Here is a 15256-nt window from a genome sequence, read left to right as displayed (position 1 = left end):
ATTTTGATTGGCACAATCCTGGCTACGCCCCCTCCTCTCCTTTAAGCCCTGGTGAGCTAGCAATATTCCATCACTAAACAGGGTGCTTATCTTTCCTCAAACTTATTCAAGTATTCGGATCTATTTATTGAAAATAGGGATAATAATTAATTGTAGATAGAACTTCACTACTAATTAATCAGGTGTATAAATAGCCATGCATCTTTATTAGGCATTAAAAGGATTCAAACAATTGCCCAATGACTGTGATCTCTAGCCTATTTAAATGGACCTTGTAGGAAGGGGTTATGCAGCTTGATAAAGTCCACAGCAGTGGGCGAAACACGTCACTGGTTGAACACTGATTTCTTGACTACTGAACAGATAGATAATGAGCCACCTTTATCTCCAGATCTGTAGGCTCCCGCAATTGGTTAAGCCGCTGCTACGGTCTGCACAGACCGGTATCTGCAGTGTGTGGAGTGATTCTACATGCCTTAGGATTGTTTGTGGCCCGGACCCTCTGCTGAATAGCCGCGCTACTTATGAGGCTACTCTTTATGGAGCTGCCTGCATCCACCGGAGTGCCCATAATCCTAAAATACTGTAGCATGTTGCCACTGAGTTCAATTAACCTGCTTCACTATACTGCACAGAGTTATTGTCTGTTCCACTTATGATACCTGCTGGGCCTGTGGAAATTTGACAGCTACAGAGAGGGTGTTCTATAATTAATATGATAACATATGCATGTACTTTTATTACCTCTGGTCTGTCTATAAATACCACGATTGAGGACCTTTTCAGACGGTCTGCAAAAGTGTGATCACCAATTTGGTGGGCTGTTTTCACTACATATCTGATTATTTATGCTTTTCCTAGTCATTTATCTTTATAGATAACTTTTTGAAGTTACTCTGAAAGCAACATTGTAATTAAAAAAATCATCCTATGTTGTTATAATTTACTACCTGGAATCAAGCTGTTACTAATGCTGGCCATACACCTGCACGATTTCGGGCCGATTGCCCAATTTTCGATGAGTCATAAGATGGATCTTGTGAAAATCGTGTATTATTTTAGTACGATAAGATCCGATGCGCACTCCCGCAGCTCCTATAATCGGATCTTATGATCAGATGTGTAGCACATCTAGTCCATCGTATCGTGTGCAGATTGTGCCATTTATTTTGTTCATGTGATCCATCGTGCAGCAATTCAAGTCATTTCAATGACTGTTTCCCTAATGAGCGCGTGAAGCACAGGATCGATCATACGACAGATCCTGTGCTAAGAAAAACAACAAACATGCTGCCGCGACTGCCAGGTGAATCGTGTGTAAATGCTGGTCATGCAGGTGTATGGCCAGCTTAAGTACAGTAAATAGAGATAATGTTTTTGTTTTTCAAGTAATGGATGTGCAAGACCATATATTGAAAAGCTAATATATTTTATATATGAATGAATTACAATAAATAGGTTTTATACATCAGTCTATATTAGGAGTATATTATTTATGGTAGTTGTCAGTGCAGCAAAATAATGCATTTTTTAAGTATCTAGATATTGGTCACATTTCTCAAATATACTACTTCTAGCTTGAAGTTCCACGTGTTTATCCATCTAGTCCAGGACAGCAATATGTCATCTCCAGTAAATTAAATAAATAAATTGTGGAGGAAAAAATAAAGAGACACTATACAAAGAGCATTTTTGTGACCGCCACACAATACAGATGGGAATTTTGTGACTGCCATTCAATACAGATGTCATTTTTGTGACTGTCACACAGTACAGAGAGAATACTATTTACTGCCACAGAATACAGAGAGCATTTTTGTAAATGCCATACAATAAAGAGAGCTTTTTTTATGCCACAATTTAGAGAATACTAATGACTGTTGTAATGCCCCTCCTCCTTCCACAATAATACATGTTTAAAAAATTTTTTAGATGGCCCCTGCAATGTATTGTTTAGCTCTCCCCTTAAATGTATGGGAGGTGTGAGCCACCCTCTGCGCTTTCCCCTGATGCCTCTGCAGCCCATCATGATTTGTATCAGCCGGTGGCAGGGGACAGGTGGAAGTCTGAACAGGGTGAGAAGGGGCAGTAAACACACCAAGTTCATTTTGTGGGTCCCAGGGACCTATAATATAAAATATTTGGGGACATATTTTATGGTTTCTGAGTTCCTTCATAATTTATGACATTCAGTGATTAACTAGTAGAAGACGCAGCGGCTTGCAAGTGCGGACGAATCAGGCCAGAGCCAGTCAATTTGAGGGCATAGGGGTTTCCCAGGAGTGGTGTGGTGACAGTGGGAAGCAAAAAAGCAGTATGAAGCTCCCTGCTACAGCCGCTCCCAACTAAGGTAGTCTGCATTGGCCCACCATCACCTGTGGCCTCTGGCTTGTGCCATCTATAGGCAAGCACTAAGCCTGGTCCCCAAATAAAGTGACTCTGGGTATTAGGTCCAAGTCACTGTATTAATTAGGCAGGTACTAAGCCTGGGCCTCCAGTATAAGTGTCGCTGGTTATTTAACCCAGAACACTTTACACTGAAAGTTAGGTGAGCACGAGACTCGAGCCACTGGTAATAATCTGGGCTTTAAGGCCAGGTTTTTTTAAAAGAAACACACCGGATAGGTGGGTACAAAGCCTGTGGCCACTGCAATATGCCTAGATATTCGACCCAGTCAGATGATAGCGCCCCATTAATGAGTTTGGGCTAGGCTGGTGGAGTTTCTTCTATTGTGTATGTGTGTGAAGAGCTGACCGGTTCTCACACACAGAACTCTTCCCCATTTTCCCACCAAAATTGCTCATTAGTGAATAAACAACTGACTGGCTTTCAAATAGTTTGTTTAGTTTTTGGGGAAGGGAGAAGAAGACAGGTCGAAATCTCATTGTAGAATTATTTGCTGAGGGAGAATTGTGTTGCACTTTATGCTCATTGTATGTTTCCTATGCTCATATTCCTTGATTACTACACTGTGCACATCTGCAGTTCAAAAAGTGAAGGAGTCTTATGTTCTTAAGGGAACTGGTATAGTTAGAAGTAGTTTGTGGTGTTGTTGTAGAGTGTTTAGCACTGTTTCTTTTTCTTAGATTAGATATTCATCTGTGTAGGGTGTTAGTTAGAAGCCCTATTGTGTTACAGAGTGTTAGTTAACACAACGTGGGGCAAGGTGACAAAATTTGGGAAAGTGAGTTGACGCTCTGTGTGTCTGGCTTCCCTCCTCCCTACACCGGTTCAGATGAAAACAGGATGGCTAGGCCTTGCACCTGTGATGATCGTTCAACTATCCGGTGAAGATCACTATCACCTTTAACATGTTCTCTTCCTCTTTTTCGTGCAAGTAGAGGGAGATCACGTATTAATTGCTCGTGTTTGTTCCTTTGCCACCAAATCGCCATGTTACAATCAAGCGCTAGGGTCATGCCAATTTGGAAACCTCTACTCAGGGGTGAACGGTGAGTTCCTCGTAGTGGACCACAACACCTGCCACACTGGAACTGGAACTCATTTCTGGCACACGTACTCCTGTCGCCTTCCATGAGATAAAGACCCTTTCTCATCCCCTAACATTCTTTCCTCTTTCCCAGGCTTAAACTAAAAATACATTATTATAGTATCAAATGCTATGGAGTTTTTTTTATTTCTTTAAGATATAGTTATTATATGAAAAAGAAAGCATAGCAGCAAAGAAATATCTTGGGACAAAATATTGCATCATACTGTACTTCCAACCATTCACTCAAAAGAAACCCAACCTAGAGATGGCCATTGACCAGTGATGGTTAACAACCATTAATGGTTTGATTATGATGATGATGGTGGCTAGCTTTGCCATGGATGGGATACTACAAATGGTGGAAATGACCTCAGGATGTCCGATGGTAGATGACATGAGCTGTTTGGATCAGCCATGTATGGGAGTGAGCCAACAATGGTTCAAGCATCAATGGTTTTCTGCCGATGGTTAGAAATGTAGAACCATAAATAGACAATCCAGTTCCAAACCCAGCCACTGAAGTGTGCATGTCACATCCCTCATTTTACACAAAACACATTCTGATCCAAACTACCATGCCTACTTTCCACCTAAACAACACCCATTTTCCATAAACCTCATTCCTTTTGGAGTTTGTGAATCTGAATTGTCTGTCTGTGATGAGGCCAGGTGGGGGTTGTGTGGTTTAAATGAATCTGCATATGTCCTATGGAAACAAACTATACTTTTTGCCCAAGTTTTATATGTCAATAACACAAGCCACAAGAATCAGAAGGAGAGAGAGAAATTCAGTAATAAATATTTTATTGAGCCTTGTCATGCATGGACATAAAATGTGGTTCCATTCTGTAAATGAATATTGAAACATTCACAGTTTCCAAAAACATATTTAAGTCTTCTTTAAATTCTATATTAAATTATTAATAAATAATCCATGTTATTTTGCAATCATCAGGAAGAAGGGATGTGTTTAATAAATAGCAAGAAATCTAATTCATATGGACTACTCAAGACACCGTTAGTAATACACATTTGCATATAATCTGTACACAGTACAGTACTTGCATCCACCTAGTCTAAACATTGGTAAGAAAATGACACTTACTAATACCCCTTTTGCACCGGAGCTAAAACCCGGGTTATTGCAGGGTTAACCCGGGCAGCTCCTTGGTGTAAAAGGGGTGAGCGTTGGATCGCCCGGTCTAGTGACCCGGCAATCCAACCCAGGTAAATAGCAGGGTTTAACATGGGAGTAACCCGTGAAACCCTGCTGTGTGTACGGCGCACTCCGGGTCACGATGACCTGGAGTGCACTGCTAGCCGGTGATTGGTCCGGCTTCAGTGGCGCTTGGAGATGCTTCACAGGGGAGGATCGGGAAATGTTTCCTGCCCCGGGAAGGGATGCAGATATCATGGCTATACACTATGATATATCTCACACTGTATGGACACGATATCTGCTGGTTTCAGACTGTCAGATAAAATGTCTGTCGGTCTGACAGTCATTTTATCTGACAATGTATTAGTAAGCCCAGCATTAGGCCTCTGCATCTCCAAGTTGCATTAATTAATAACTAATAACTCAATTATCCCATTATCAGCAGCACAGTAACGATTTTTGGACTCCAAAGTGGTCATGACCTATTAGGATATTGCATTTTTTTCTATTTATAGGTTGGCTGGTATGTTAAATTACTGGAATATCAAATAAACTAAATAAAAAGTGCAACTATTACAAAAAAATGTATGTTTTTACAAACAAATTCTGTTATTCATAAACTGTAAATGTTGGACATTTAAATAATTTTCATGTGAGACTTCAACATTAGCGCACATTTACTTATAGAGCACAACCCCAGCTAACACTGAACAATTTTAATAAATATAATATATTTTCTTTTCTGGGTCTGGTAACAAGAAATCTTACAGAATAAATTAACTGAATGGCAAAGTGCCACCAAATTAAATACTTATAAATTACATATACAGTAGTTGCATTGCAGATACAAGTCTTACAGACGTCATCACACAGATGATCCTGGGCCAATGTATATGTGACATGGCTGCCAAATTGCTTGTATTCCATCATATATTCTCGGTAGCAGTCTTATTTTGTAGTGCTTCTTTCCTTAACCTAAAAAGAAAAAACATATATTATTATATTTTGGATGGATAAAAAGCCCTCATCAGCCAATACTGCAATATTTTTCACTGGTATCTATATATGGACATTTATTACCATTTATGAGTATATCTGTGGGATCATTGGGACGCTTTTGGTGCTGGAGAGCCCCTAAGAGTTTGCAGTGAAGGGTCTGAGATCATAAATACACTGGAGCGTGATCATAAAGGCCCCCATCATACAATCCTGCCAACATCACTACAGCTGGAAGGTCTAATGAGGTAAACTATTTTCACTTGGACTTTAAAACAGGATGATGAGCAGAGCAGGATTAAGGGGGGCGGGGGCTCTCCCAGCCATAGCTGCTCTGACCCAGCTCTGACACTCCTATCTGGGGACGATCCTGCCCATCTCCAGCCTCTGCCACCAGCAGCAGCTCTCCCATCAGCAGCTTGGCAACAGTTGTCGCTCTGATAGAGCTGCTATGGCAGCGGAGGCTGGAGAGGAGCAGAATCGGTCCCCAGGCTGCCTGAGAGGAGGCTCTGGAGTCTGTCCCCGCTACAGGAGTGTAGGCAGGCTGGACCTGCGCTGATGCTGCCTCATGGAGGTTCGGAAGCACACACAGCGGGCAGAGCCAGGGTGTGCCCTTCTGCCTTAAGTGTCCCGAGGCCCTCAAAGTCTTAACCTGACCCTGATGATGAGGATAATGTGATTGGGCCCAATACAAATAAACTATTCTCTGTGCAGATAACATGTACCTGTATGCTTTGCTGATATAAAGAAAACTAAGGTGTAAATAAAGCATATGATTAAAGTTTTTAATTACTTAACCACACAATCATTTTTAGACTTAAGATTAGAATATGGTGTTTTCAAAAGACTGAGTTACCAGTTTGCTGAAAATGACTGGCTCCCAAGGGGGTGCATTGATCTTATAAAGTAATAAAATATACCCCATAACCTCATACATATTTATATATAGCCATCAAATAGACTGTGGTGCACTATACACTGTGTGGTAAAACTATGGGTTAAAAAAGGGAGGCAAAATGTACATCTCCTACAAGCCACAAAGTATCTTGAATCTATTTCATAGTGTCCATTCTAGAACCCTGCACCTGTCACAATCCTCTTTTCTGTCTGGGGTGTCGCTCTCTTTGCTGGTGCTTCTAGCATGTTTGTTGCATTAGCTGAGTGTGCTGGAAACACCAGAGCAGAGAGCGACACCCCAGGCCCGAAAGAGGTACTGCACGTGTTGTGAAAGGTGCAGGGTGCTAGAATAAACACCATTTCATGTTACATTACGCATTGAACGCACCAGTTCCATGCTGTTGCAGTACAACTGTGGCATTAAAGGTTAATCCTATAGTTAAAGAGCAGGTAAACCTACCTGATCTCCGCCATCTTCTGCACAACCCAGGGAAATTTAGGTTTGGAGCAAAGAATCTTTCCTTCCTTTGTGATAAACCTGAATGGAAAACATATAGTTAGAAAATGCCATTTATGTACAGTATAAGCAAATAACACATATGGAGGATAGATACGCACACAATGGGGCTTATGTAAACTTAGCAATTCAAAAAAAAGGAGCAATCCATGTTGCAATACAAGGGGTGCAAATCTATTTATCTTTTGCATGCAGGTTAAATACTGATCTTTTTTGCATGTAGTGGACAAATACTGGGCAGCTCTGATTGTACACAGACAAATAGGAAGGACACGCCCCTTCCAACTCTAAACCTCTCTGTTCATTTTTAAATGTGTTGAGTATTTGTCAGTTTGCCTTTAACTCCAATACTCACATCACAGCTTCCACACATGGAGGATCTGCCTTTTGGATGAGAAAATCTTCGAGGTGAGTCTTAGGTTTGGCAGAGGAGACCCGGGTACAGCAGCTGCTAAACTTGCCAGTGTCTAAAAATAATGACCATAAAGAGAAACATTTCAGAGAACTAGAATAGACGTTTCTACAAAGACAAAGCAATCTGTTGAGTGGACGTGACATAAATTCACATTTCTAACGATAAAAATGAACTGTAATGTTAGATATTACTTTCTTAACTAAAGAGAAGTATAGCAGAAAACAAACTAAATGAAAGCAATACAAGCATGCTAGGCATATAGACACCAAGCCGTTTTATAAATAAACCATTACATTTACTGTACAAATGGCATAAATGTTGCCCCCGTTTTCTGGGAGGGACGAGGCCAGGGATGGACGCAGATTCCTGGCCTCTGAAGTGGCCAGCATCCGGTCAGTCTGCAGGAAGCTTCAGCCTGACTAAAGGAGCAACCATCGGTCACAATGGTTGCGATGGTGCTTGCAAATACAGCATGGAGGTGTCTGACACCTCCTCCAGCATTTGCATTAAGATGGTCGGAATTGTGCACCGCTTGTGTGTGGTTCTGCAATTCCGTCCATCTCTGAATCAGGCCCTATGTTTCTCTACAACAGAATTAGTCAATAAAAATTAACATTGTTAGATTTTTTTGACTGCCAAGTAATTTACAAAAATAAAATTGCAGTTACTGAACAATAAAGTGTGACTGTAAATATAATGAGGAATACTAAACACTAGTGGGTGGCACTAGACAAAGTGGGATAGAATGAGGAGAAGTTTGCAGGTTACAAGAATTACTGTATGTACTTTACATGGTAGTGTTTATTTTAATTTTTTTTTATTGTTAGACCCTTGTTCTAGTTAGAGCAGTCTAGTGTCTCTTCAGGGGTCCCTTATCCTTCCTGCACAGCATAATGCTTGATGCAAAACCATCAAAGTGACCCTTTGATTCCCCACTTACCAGCTGATACTGTGACAATTGCGGATGCAATGAGGAGTGCCAGGCACAGCATTGTCTTCACTGAGCACATGTTTCTGGATTGCCTTTTGGTCTTTTTGGTCTGGGTCCTCCTCTCTTGCAGACAAAAGCAGCTGAGCAGTGTGATGCCCACAGTAAGTTATCCTCTTTTAAAGTCCCAAAATGAGGAACTTAACAAGGGAAATGTTTTGTCATTTCCATGTAACTATTGCTGCATCAGCACAGGCAGGTGGATGAGACATGACACATCACGTTGTATGATATTGCACAGTCTGATAATCAATGCTTCTTTTCTATAAAAAAAAAAAGCTGGTACTCACCTAAAGTTACAGGTTGATAAACAATTTGTAGTAAATTCCCCATTCTGGATAAATGTGCAGACTCCTATGTGATTGATTTTACTGATTTATTCCTGTTTCTGGACCACAAGAAAATAGCACTGAAAAGAATAAACCTGTTATGTAGTTGCTGGTTATCGGACAACACCAGTAATATTTTTGTGATCATTGTAATATTTCTTTATTATTGCTATCCATAGGACATACAGTATGTGATACATATAAGCCAATTTGCGGTACAGTACCTCTGTGTAATAATCTGTGGTGGGTACTCTCTCTCTCTCCACTTTATCTCTTTCCAACACTTAGAGGGGTATTCAATATGGGAGCGAAAGGTCCGCGCTGGACTTTTCGCTCCACATCGGAGATTTTCCTGGGATAAAGTATCGGCCGCGCGCCTGCTTTATCCCCGTATTCAATATAAAACCTACGAAAACGGGAAGCTGCGAAGTGGGATTTGCGTAAAAAAATGAAATTTTCCTGGAATAAATTGTAGGACCCCCCTAAAGTTGTAAAGACATGGGAGATCACTATGGGTACCCCCGTTTTAGCCTGCAAATGAAAGTCGGGGTTTTAAATAGCCGCAGCAGGTGTTTTTTCCCGACATTGAAGAAGTGTTGCAGAAGAGCACTTAGGGTTTTTTTTTCATTTTTTTTAAGTGGTCCCATCAAATTTGGGGTACATGAAAATGGGTACTAGCATATTTTTATGTCCCTAAAGTAAGTTTTTAAAAATTCTGCAACTATGCACCTGCCGCTAATAGCCTCTTCTAGAAAACACCTGCCGCATACTTGCAGAATAGCCCTGAACCTACTTCCCTATTTTTAAACACTTTTTTCCCAATTTTTTTTTTTCACCCCAATTTTAAAATAAATTTTTTGGGGTGTCCCTATTTTTTTTTTAAACTTTTTTTGACACAGTTATTTTTAAAATGTCATTCCCAGGGGTGCAGGCTATTTTTTTTAAGCCTGCACCCCTAAACCCCAATTCTGCCCTTTTTTTCGCAACCTATTCAGTGGTAAAAAGTTATCCCCGTCCATATTGAATACCCCTATTAGTCCAACTCCCCCTGTGTTTGAAAAATGACAGTTAGGAACTGATTGGTTGGTACTTTATCTATTTGCACTTTATATCTCTCCAAGCCTTAGTACATCTTCCCCTGTGTTTGAAAAATTACAGCTAGGAGCTGATTGGTTGGTACTTTATCTCCATTCATTTTATCACTCCAAGGCTTAGTACATATACCTCTATAAGGTTTATCAAATACATTCTGAATTCTCCCAAGAACAGTTCCTCCAATGTTGTAATTAGTAAAAGGTCTTTGGAAAAGTGCTTTACTGATGATGCTAAACACTGCGCCTGAGGAAAGTCTATCTACATAATAGAGTTTTCTTTTTGTTCCAGAAACAGCTCTTTGCAAATCCTTCCCTTTTGTGCATGTTCTGAAGGGCAAAGGGGGCCTCCACTACAGTAATAACAAGATATTCCTCTCCATAACCCCCTGAAATTTTGTTGTAGGGCAAGTTACCCCCATGGACAGGGGTCTTAAAGACCTTTGACCCTTTTACTTAGCCTAAAGAGGTGGCAAAGTTGCCCCTCCGGTGGTCTCAATCTTGTAAATTATCCTGACTTATGAGAAGCCCCATTAATTCTCATCACACCACTAGTAACTAGTAAGGGGCATGTTGTTTCTTGTGCACCACCCCATAGGTGCACCAACCCTGCACCGACCCGCCATGGACTGGTTTTCCCCATGCTCATGGTTTTCTTATTATAGTGGAAACCAGCCCTGGCTTGTAGTGATGTAAGTTGAGGGCCCCTGTTTTGCAGTGTGGATCATTTGTTCCTTAGAAATTAGTGCAGCTACCGACGTGTCCTTATACACTGAGCGTCTTTGCGACTTATGGCGCTAGATGCCCGGCACGACTGAGAAGCTCCAACTAGAAATTTACCATATCTTGTATTAAATTTTGCTTCTTAGTCACATTGCAAACGCAGCAAAAATCACTCACAGTACCAGTGACGCTCGGCTGTCACATTAATCACACAGGAATTGATAAACACATATACAAAGTTGCAGATGAAGGAAAAAGGAACATGCCGCATGGACAAGTCACGGCTGCTGGCATAAGAGCCCTTTTTACACAGATTCAGACTTAGGGGTAAATCCAATTAGGTGTGAATTGCAAGATGTGAGGTGCGAGTTGCAGTTTTTTATGTGAATTTCCAAAGCAATCAAATTAGCAACTCGCACTGAACCAGTCAGAGTGAATTCGCATATTTCTATTTGCACCTCCCTGAGGGTGAGGGATGGAAGAGAGAATCTTTATTTTAAGGTTAAACTGTTGGGACACCGTGCTGAACCCCTTGGACGCCCCCTTAATGACTAATTGGGCAACTGGAAGATTCCAATTAACTTAATTAGTCTAATATTTACATGCCATTTTTTGGGGTTAAAAAATGGCCTTAAATCCCACAAAATTAACTTTTCCATTAGTTTAGACACCCCAAATTTAATTACAATATTTTTTAAATTTGAAATTTTTTATTGTTTATTTCTTTAAAAAAAAAATATTTTTCACTCAAAGTAATTTTTTTGTATTTTTTATTGAATTTGTTTAAGATTAACAAAATAGTTTACCTTTTATAATTTTTTTAGATTTAAAAAAAACAAACACTAATCAGCCATTTCACACCAGTTAAAAACATTCAGTACTTTCCAAATGCCCACAAACAGCCTTTTATACAGGCCTGCTAATGTCTGAGACTGACTACCTAACAAAGGCCCGGACGGGCCGATACGCATAGGAGCACCTGCATCCATCACATTTGCACCTCCCTGAGGGTGAAAGATGGAAGAGAAAATCTTTATTTTAAGGTTAAAATGTTGGGACACCATGCTGAACCCCTTGGATGCCCCCCTTTATGACTAATTGGGCAACTGGAAGATTCCAATTAGCTTAATTAGTCTAATATTTACATGTCATTTTTTGGGGTTAAAAAATGGCCTTAAATCCCACAAAATCAACTTTTCCATTAGTTTAGGCACCCCAAATTTAATTACAGTAATTTTTAAATATGACATTTTTTTATTGTTTATTTTTTTTTTTTTACATTTAATTTTTCACTCAAACTTTTTTGTATTTTTTATTGAATTTGTTTAAGATTAACAAAAAAGTTTGCTTTGTATTATTTTTTTAGATTTAAAAAAAAAACACTAATCAGCCATTTGACACCAGTTAAAAACATTCAGTACTTTCCTAATGCCCACAACAGCCTTCTATACAGTCCTGCTAACATCTGAGACAGACTCCCTGACGAAGGCCCGGATGGGCCGATACACGTAGGAGCACATACATCCATCACATACTATTGCAGAGTGACCCTTTATTCAGCTAAAGCTCTGAAGCACCCAGTCAGATGAATTGGACCACAAACTCCTATTGCAAGCGCACCTGCGCTCACGTGACTGTCATCACGAGTACCAGGAGAGAGACTACAGAGGCAACAAGCAGTGGACAGCGCTTGTTGTGAAGACAGACACAGGTGGACATTGGGACGCCAGGAGAACCAGAAGGTAAGACTCTGCAAGAGGAGGGGGTGCCTGGCGGTGGATCCTTGGTGGGCTTAAAACTGGTGACATCCCCTCCCCAGGCTACAGCTGCATCTCAGAGATACAGTATCAGGAAGTAGCTTACACACAGGCAGAACACTGATTTTGGGAGACAGGTTTCTATTGGTCAGTCCCGCCGCCTGCACATCAGTCCACTGGCCAGCACATCCTAGGGGTACCCCACTAAAGACCAACGCTACTTTGCAGCAAAAACGATCACTTTAGCAGGAACCTCTGCACACAAATATATCTACAAGACACTTTCATCTATAAGAGCTGTGGGACACCACTCTCTAAAAGGATATCAACACACAATATCTCCTGATATTCCAATACTGATTACTGACTTTTACCATATGAATCCAGCTATAAATTTTTGCTTTGGATTTTTTGTTGGATTTTATGTTTTTGTTTATTTCATTTTTATTTTTGTGTATTTTATTTTATTTCATTTATTCTTTTATTTGTTCATTGAGATTGATTCAGTTTAATTACACTGTCCATTGACCTTTTATGGCCTCACGTTTGAGACAGACCTCCTTTTAAGAGACGTCCTATATTCTTGTATTTTACTTATATCAGAAAAGATTTGATTCCATGCATTTGTTTCTGGTTCATGTGTATATAGCTAAGCACCCATTACTCACTTATTTGTATCAAAGATTTACAGGCGCAGTCTGCATTAATTATTCAATTCAGTTTTACGGAAGGTCACTGGGGTACCTTTGTTTGCAATTTTTGCTGTCTACCTGTTACTCTGTATCAGTGAGCGTGAGGTGATATACTGTTGTATTTTTATTACGTTATACCTTTTTCCTTGCGGTTAGGGGTATGGACACTTTTGCCATAACTGACAATAACTAAAAATGACTAGATTACATATGAACAAAATGGCAGCAGAATGAGTAGCGGTGGGTTGAGGATGGTGCGTTGATTGTTCTGTGTGGTGTGGTTGGGATAAAACTGGCAGGGGCACGAAGAGGGAAGGGGGCGGGTACTAATAACCCTCCCTGGCTTGTTTGAGCAGTACCGTGTCAGCCTCTAAGAGGGAAAACTAATTTTACTTTTGAAGGGGCGTGGCCATGCTTTGCCATGCCCTCCTCTGTACCCGGGTCCACGGCCATTCTCTACAGCCCTGACAAGTGGGAACACTTAAAAAGTCAAGTTATGTTGGAAAAAGATCATTGGGCCTGATTCAGACCCACTCGCGAGCGGCTGTCCGCTCGCAAGTGGGTCGATGGTCTGCACTGAGCATGCGCACGACGGAGGGAGCTCCGTCGTGCGCATGCGCCAGACGCGACGAGCGAAGGACTTTCCTTCGCTCGTTGTGTCTGATCAAAGGGGGCGTGCTGTCGATGTTGATTGACAGCACGCCCCCTTTGGTGGGCGTGCCGGGGGCGTGCCTCCCAGATGGGGGCGTTCCCAAGGGAACGCCTACCGTCAGAAGCCGGCCCACTGACATCACTAGTGATGTCAGTGGGAGTGATTTTGGCTCTGATAGAGCCAAAATCACTCCGGGTCTTGCGGTTGAGAAACTCAACCGCAGGCTCCGGCTCGCAGTGGCGATGGTCGCGATGGTCAAGACCATCGCGGCCATCAACCTGCACGCTCGTACAGGCTGTGGGTGGTGACCCACAGCTATACGATCGTCCAGGAGGACTCTCCATAATTATGGAGGACGGCCCTCGTTCAGAGCGAGCGCTCTGCAAAGAGTGTACGGGTCTGAATGAGGGCCATAATTTCAAGGCTAAATGCATAGTGAATGCTTTGTGGAACAGTTTTGAACATTCTGCATATAACTGCTGGATGTGTTTTACCTGGACAACTCTTCTCATTACGCACAAATGTGACATACTGAAAACTGTGGCATACTGTAGCTGATTTTAATAGTAAAGGAGTGTTTAGCATTTCAAAGAAAGTAAAAAAAAGTATCACCTACAGTAAAACTCTAATTTACGGTCTTTCCTGAAAAACTGTAATAAGCAAAGAGAAAAGTGAATCTGAGATCTTTTATATTGCTGAAAACAAGAAGCCAAAGGCAAGTGTACAGATGTGTGACTCATACTTTTGTTGTTTCCTCTCCGGGAGAAGCCCGGAGAGGAGATGCGGGAGAGAGGTGATGGGGGTGAGGTTAGACTATTCGCTTAATTTTATTCATATGTGCGTGTTGCAAATCACGCACATTTGAATAGGGGACGGGACCAAGTGATGCAATTATAATACAATTGCGTCACTAGGCCCAGTCCTCTCCTCAAGGACCGCGGATTCCTGGTATTACTGTTCCCATTCTGCCCACTTCACTAGGAAGTGGGCGAGATGTGGGAGGAGTACCTACTCTTCCGAGGGGTGCGGGGGGCTACCTGTAAATTGGGAGCCTCCCACAGGTGTTGGGAGAGTAGGCAAGTATGGTGGGACTTTATTATGTCTTGGCTTAAGGCCATTAGTGATACCCCTGGCTCTATATGAGCCAATGGACCTTGTAGTGATGGAGACTGCCACTAGGTGGAGCCGCAATGCACCAAAAAAGGGAAACGCCAACAACAGAAAGGCAGTTCTGTGGTTGTACATGCACAGTAGAGTTTGAGAGACACCAAGGAGCAGAGCAAGAGACGGGGTGAGGTGCTGCAGGTCTGAGGAAAGAGCCTAAGCAAGTGGAAATGCTGAAGTGGTGCCAAGTAATGGTGTGATAGGGACCACTGCAGAAGTTCCAGTAGGGTGAGTCTGAGATCTGGTGACAGTGTGTCAACACTCAGAGCCGCAGCTGAGATCTGTGGAGGCTGTGTGGGTAAATGCTGATAAAGGGAAACATCCCTATTGAGAGCTATTGAGACCTATTGAGAGCTATTGAGACCTATTGAGAGCTATTGAA

At 41.5% G+C, this 15256-nt stretch overlaps 1 protein-coding gene across 2 annotated transcripts in view; it reads right to left on the bottom strand.

Moving 5' to 3' along the window:
* Positions 1-4310: 4310 nt before the first annotated feature.
* The window catches only part of LOC148522707 (uncharacterized), a 236513-nt gene continuing 225567 nt past the window's right edge, over positions 4311-15256 (bottom strand). Inside the window, exons 2-5 of one of the 2 annotated variants that reach the window (XM_088473860.1) lie at positions 8757-8875; positions 7419-7530; positions 7007-7084; positions 4311-5628 (exon numbers count right to left, since the gene is read on the bottom strand). In XM_088473860.1, the coding sequence (XP_088329986.1) occupies positions 5580-5628; positions 7007-7084; positions 7419-7530; positions 8757-8799 (282 nt within the window). In that variant the 5' untranslated portion in view covers positions 8800-8875 and the 3' untranslated portion in view covers positions 4311-5579. Of the gene's footprint in view, positions 5629-7006; positions 7085-7418; positions 7531-8418; positions 8544-8756; positions 8876-15256 lie in introns of those variants that run through there. The other variant, XM_088473858.1, reaches the window with a different exon arrangement.

The sequence above is a fragment of the Taudactylus pleione genome, unplaced genomic scaffold, assembly GCF_031769625.1.
Source record: "Taudactylus pleione unplaced genomic scaffold, aTauple2 ptg000142l, whole genome shotgun sequence".
Lineage (NCBI taxonomy): Eukaryota > Metazoa > Chordata > Amphibia > Anura > Myobatrachidae > Taudactylus > Taudactylus pleione.
The sequence above is the reverse complement of the archived record's forward strand: the minus strand, read 5'-3'. Positions and strand labels throughout refer to the sequence as shown.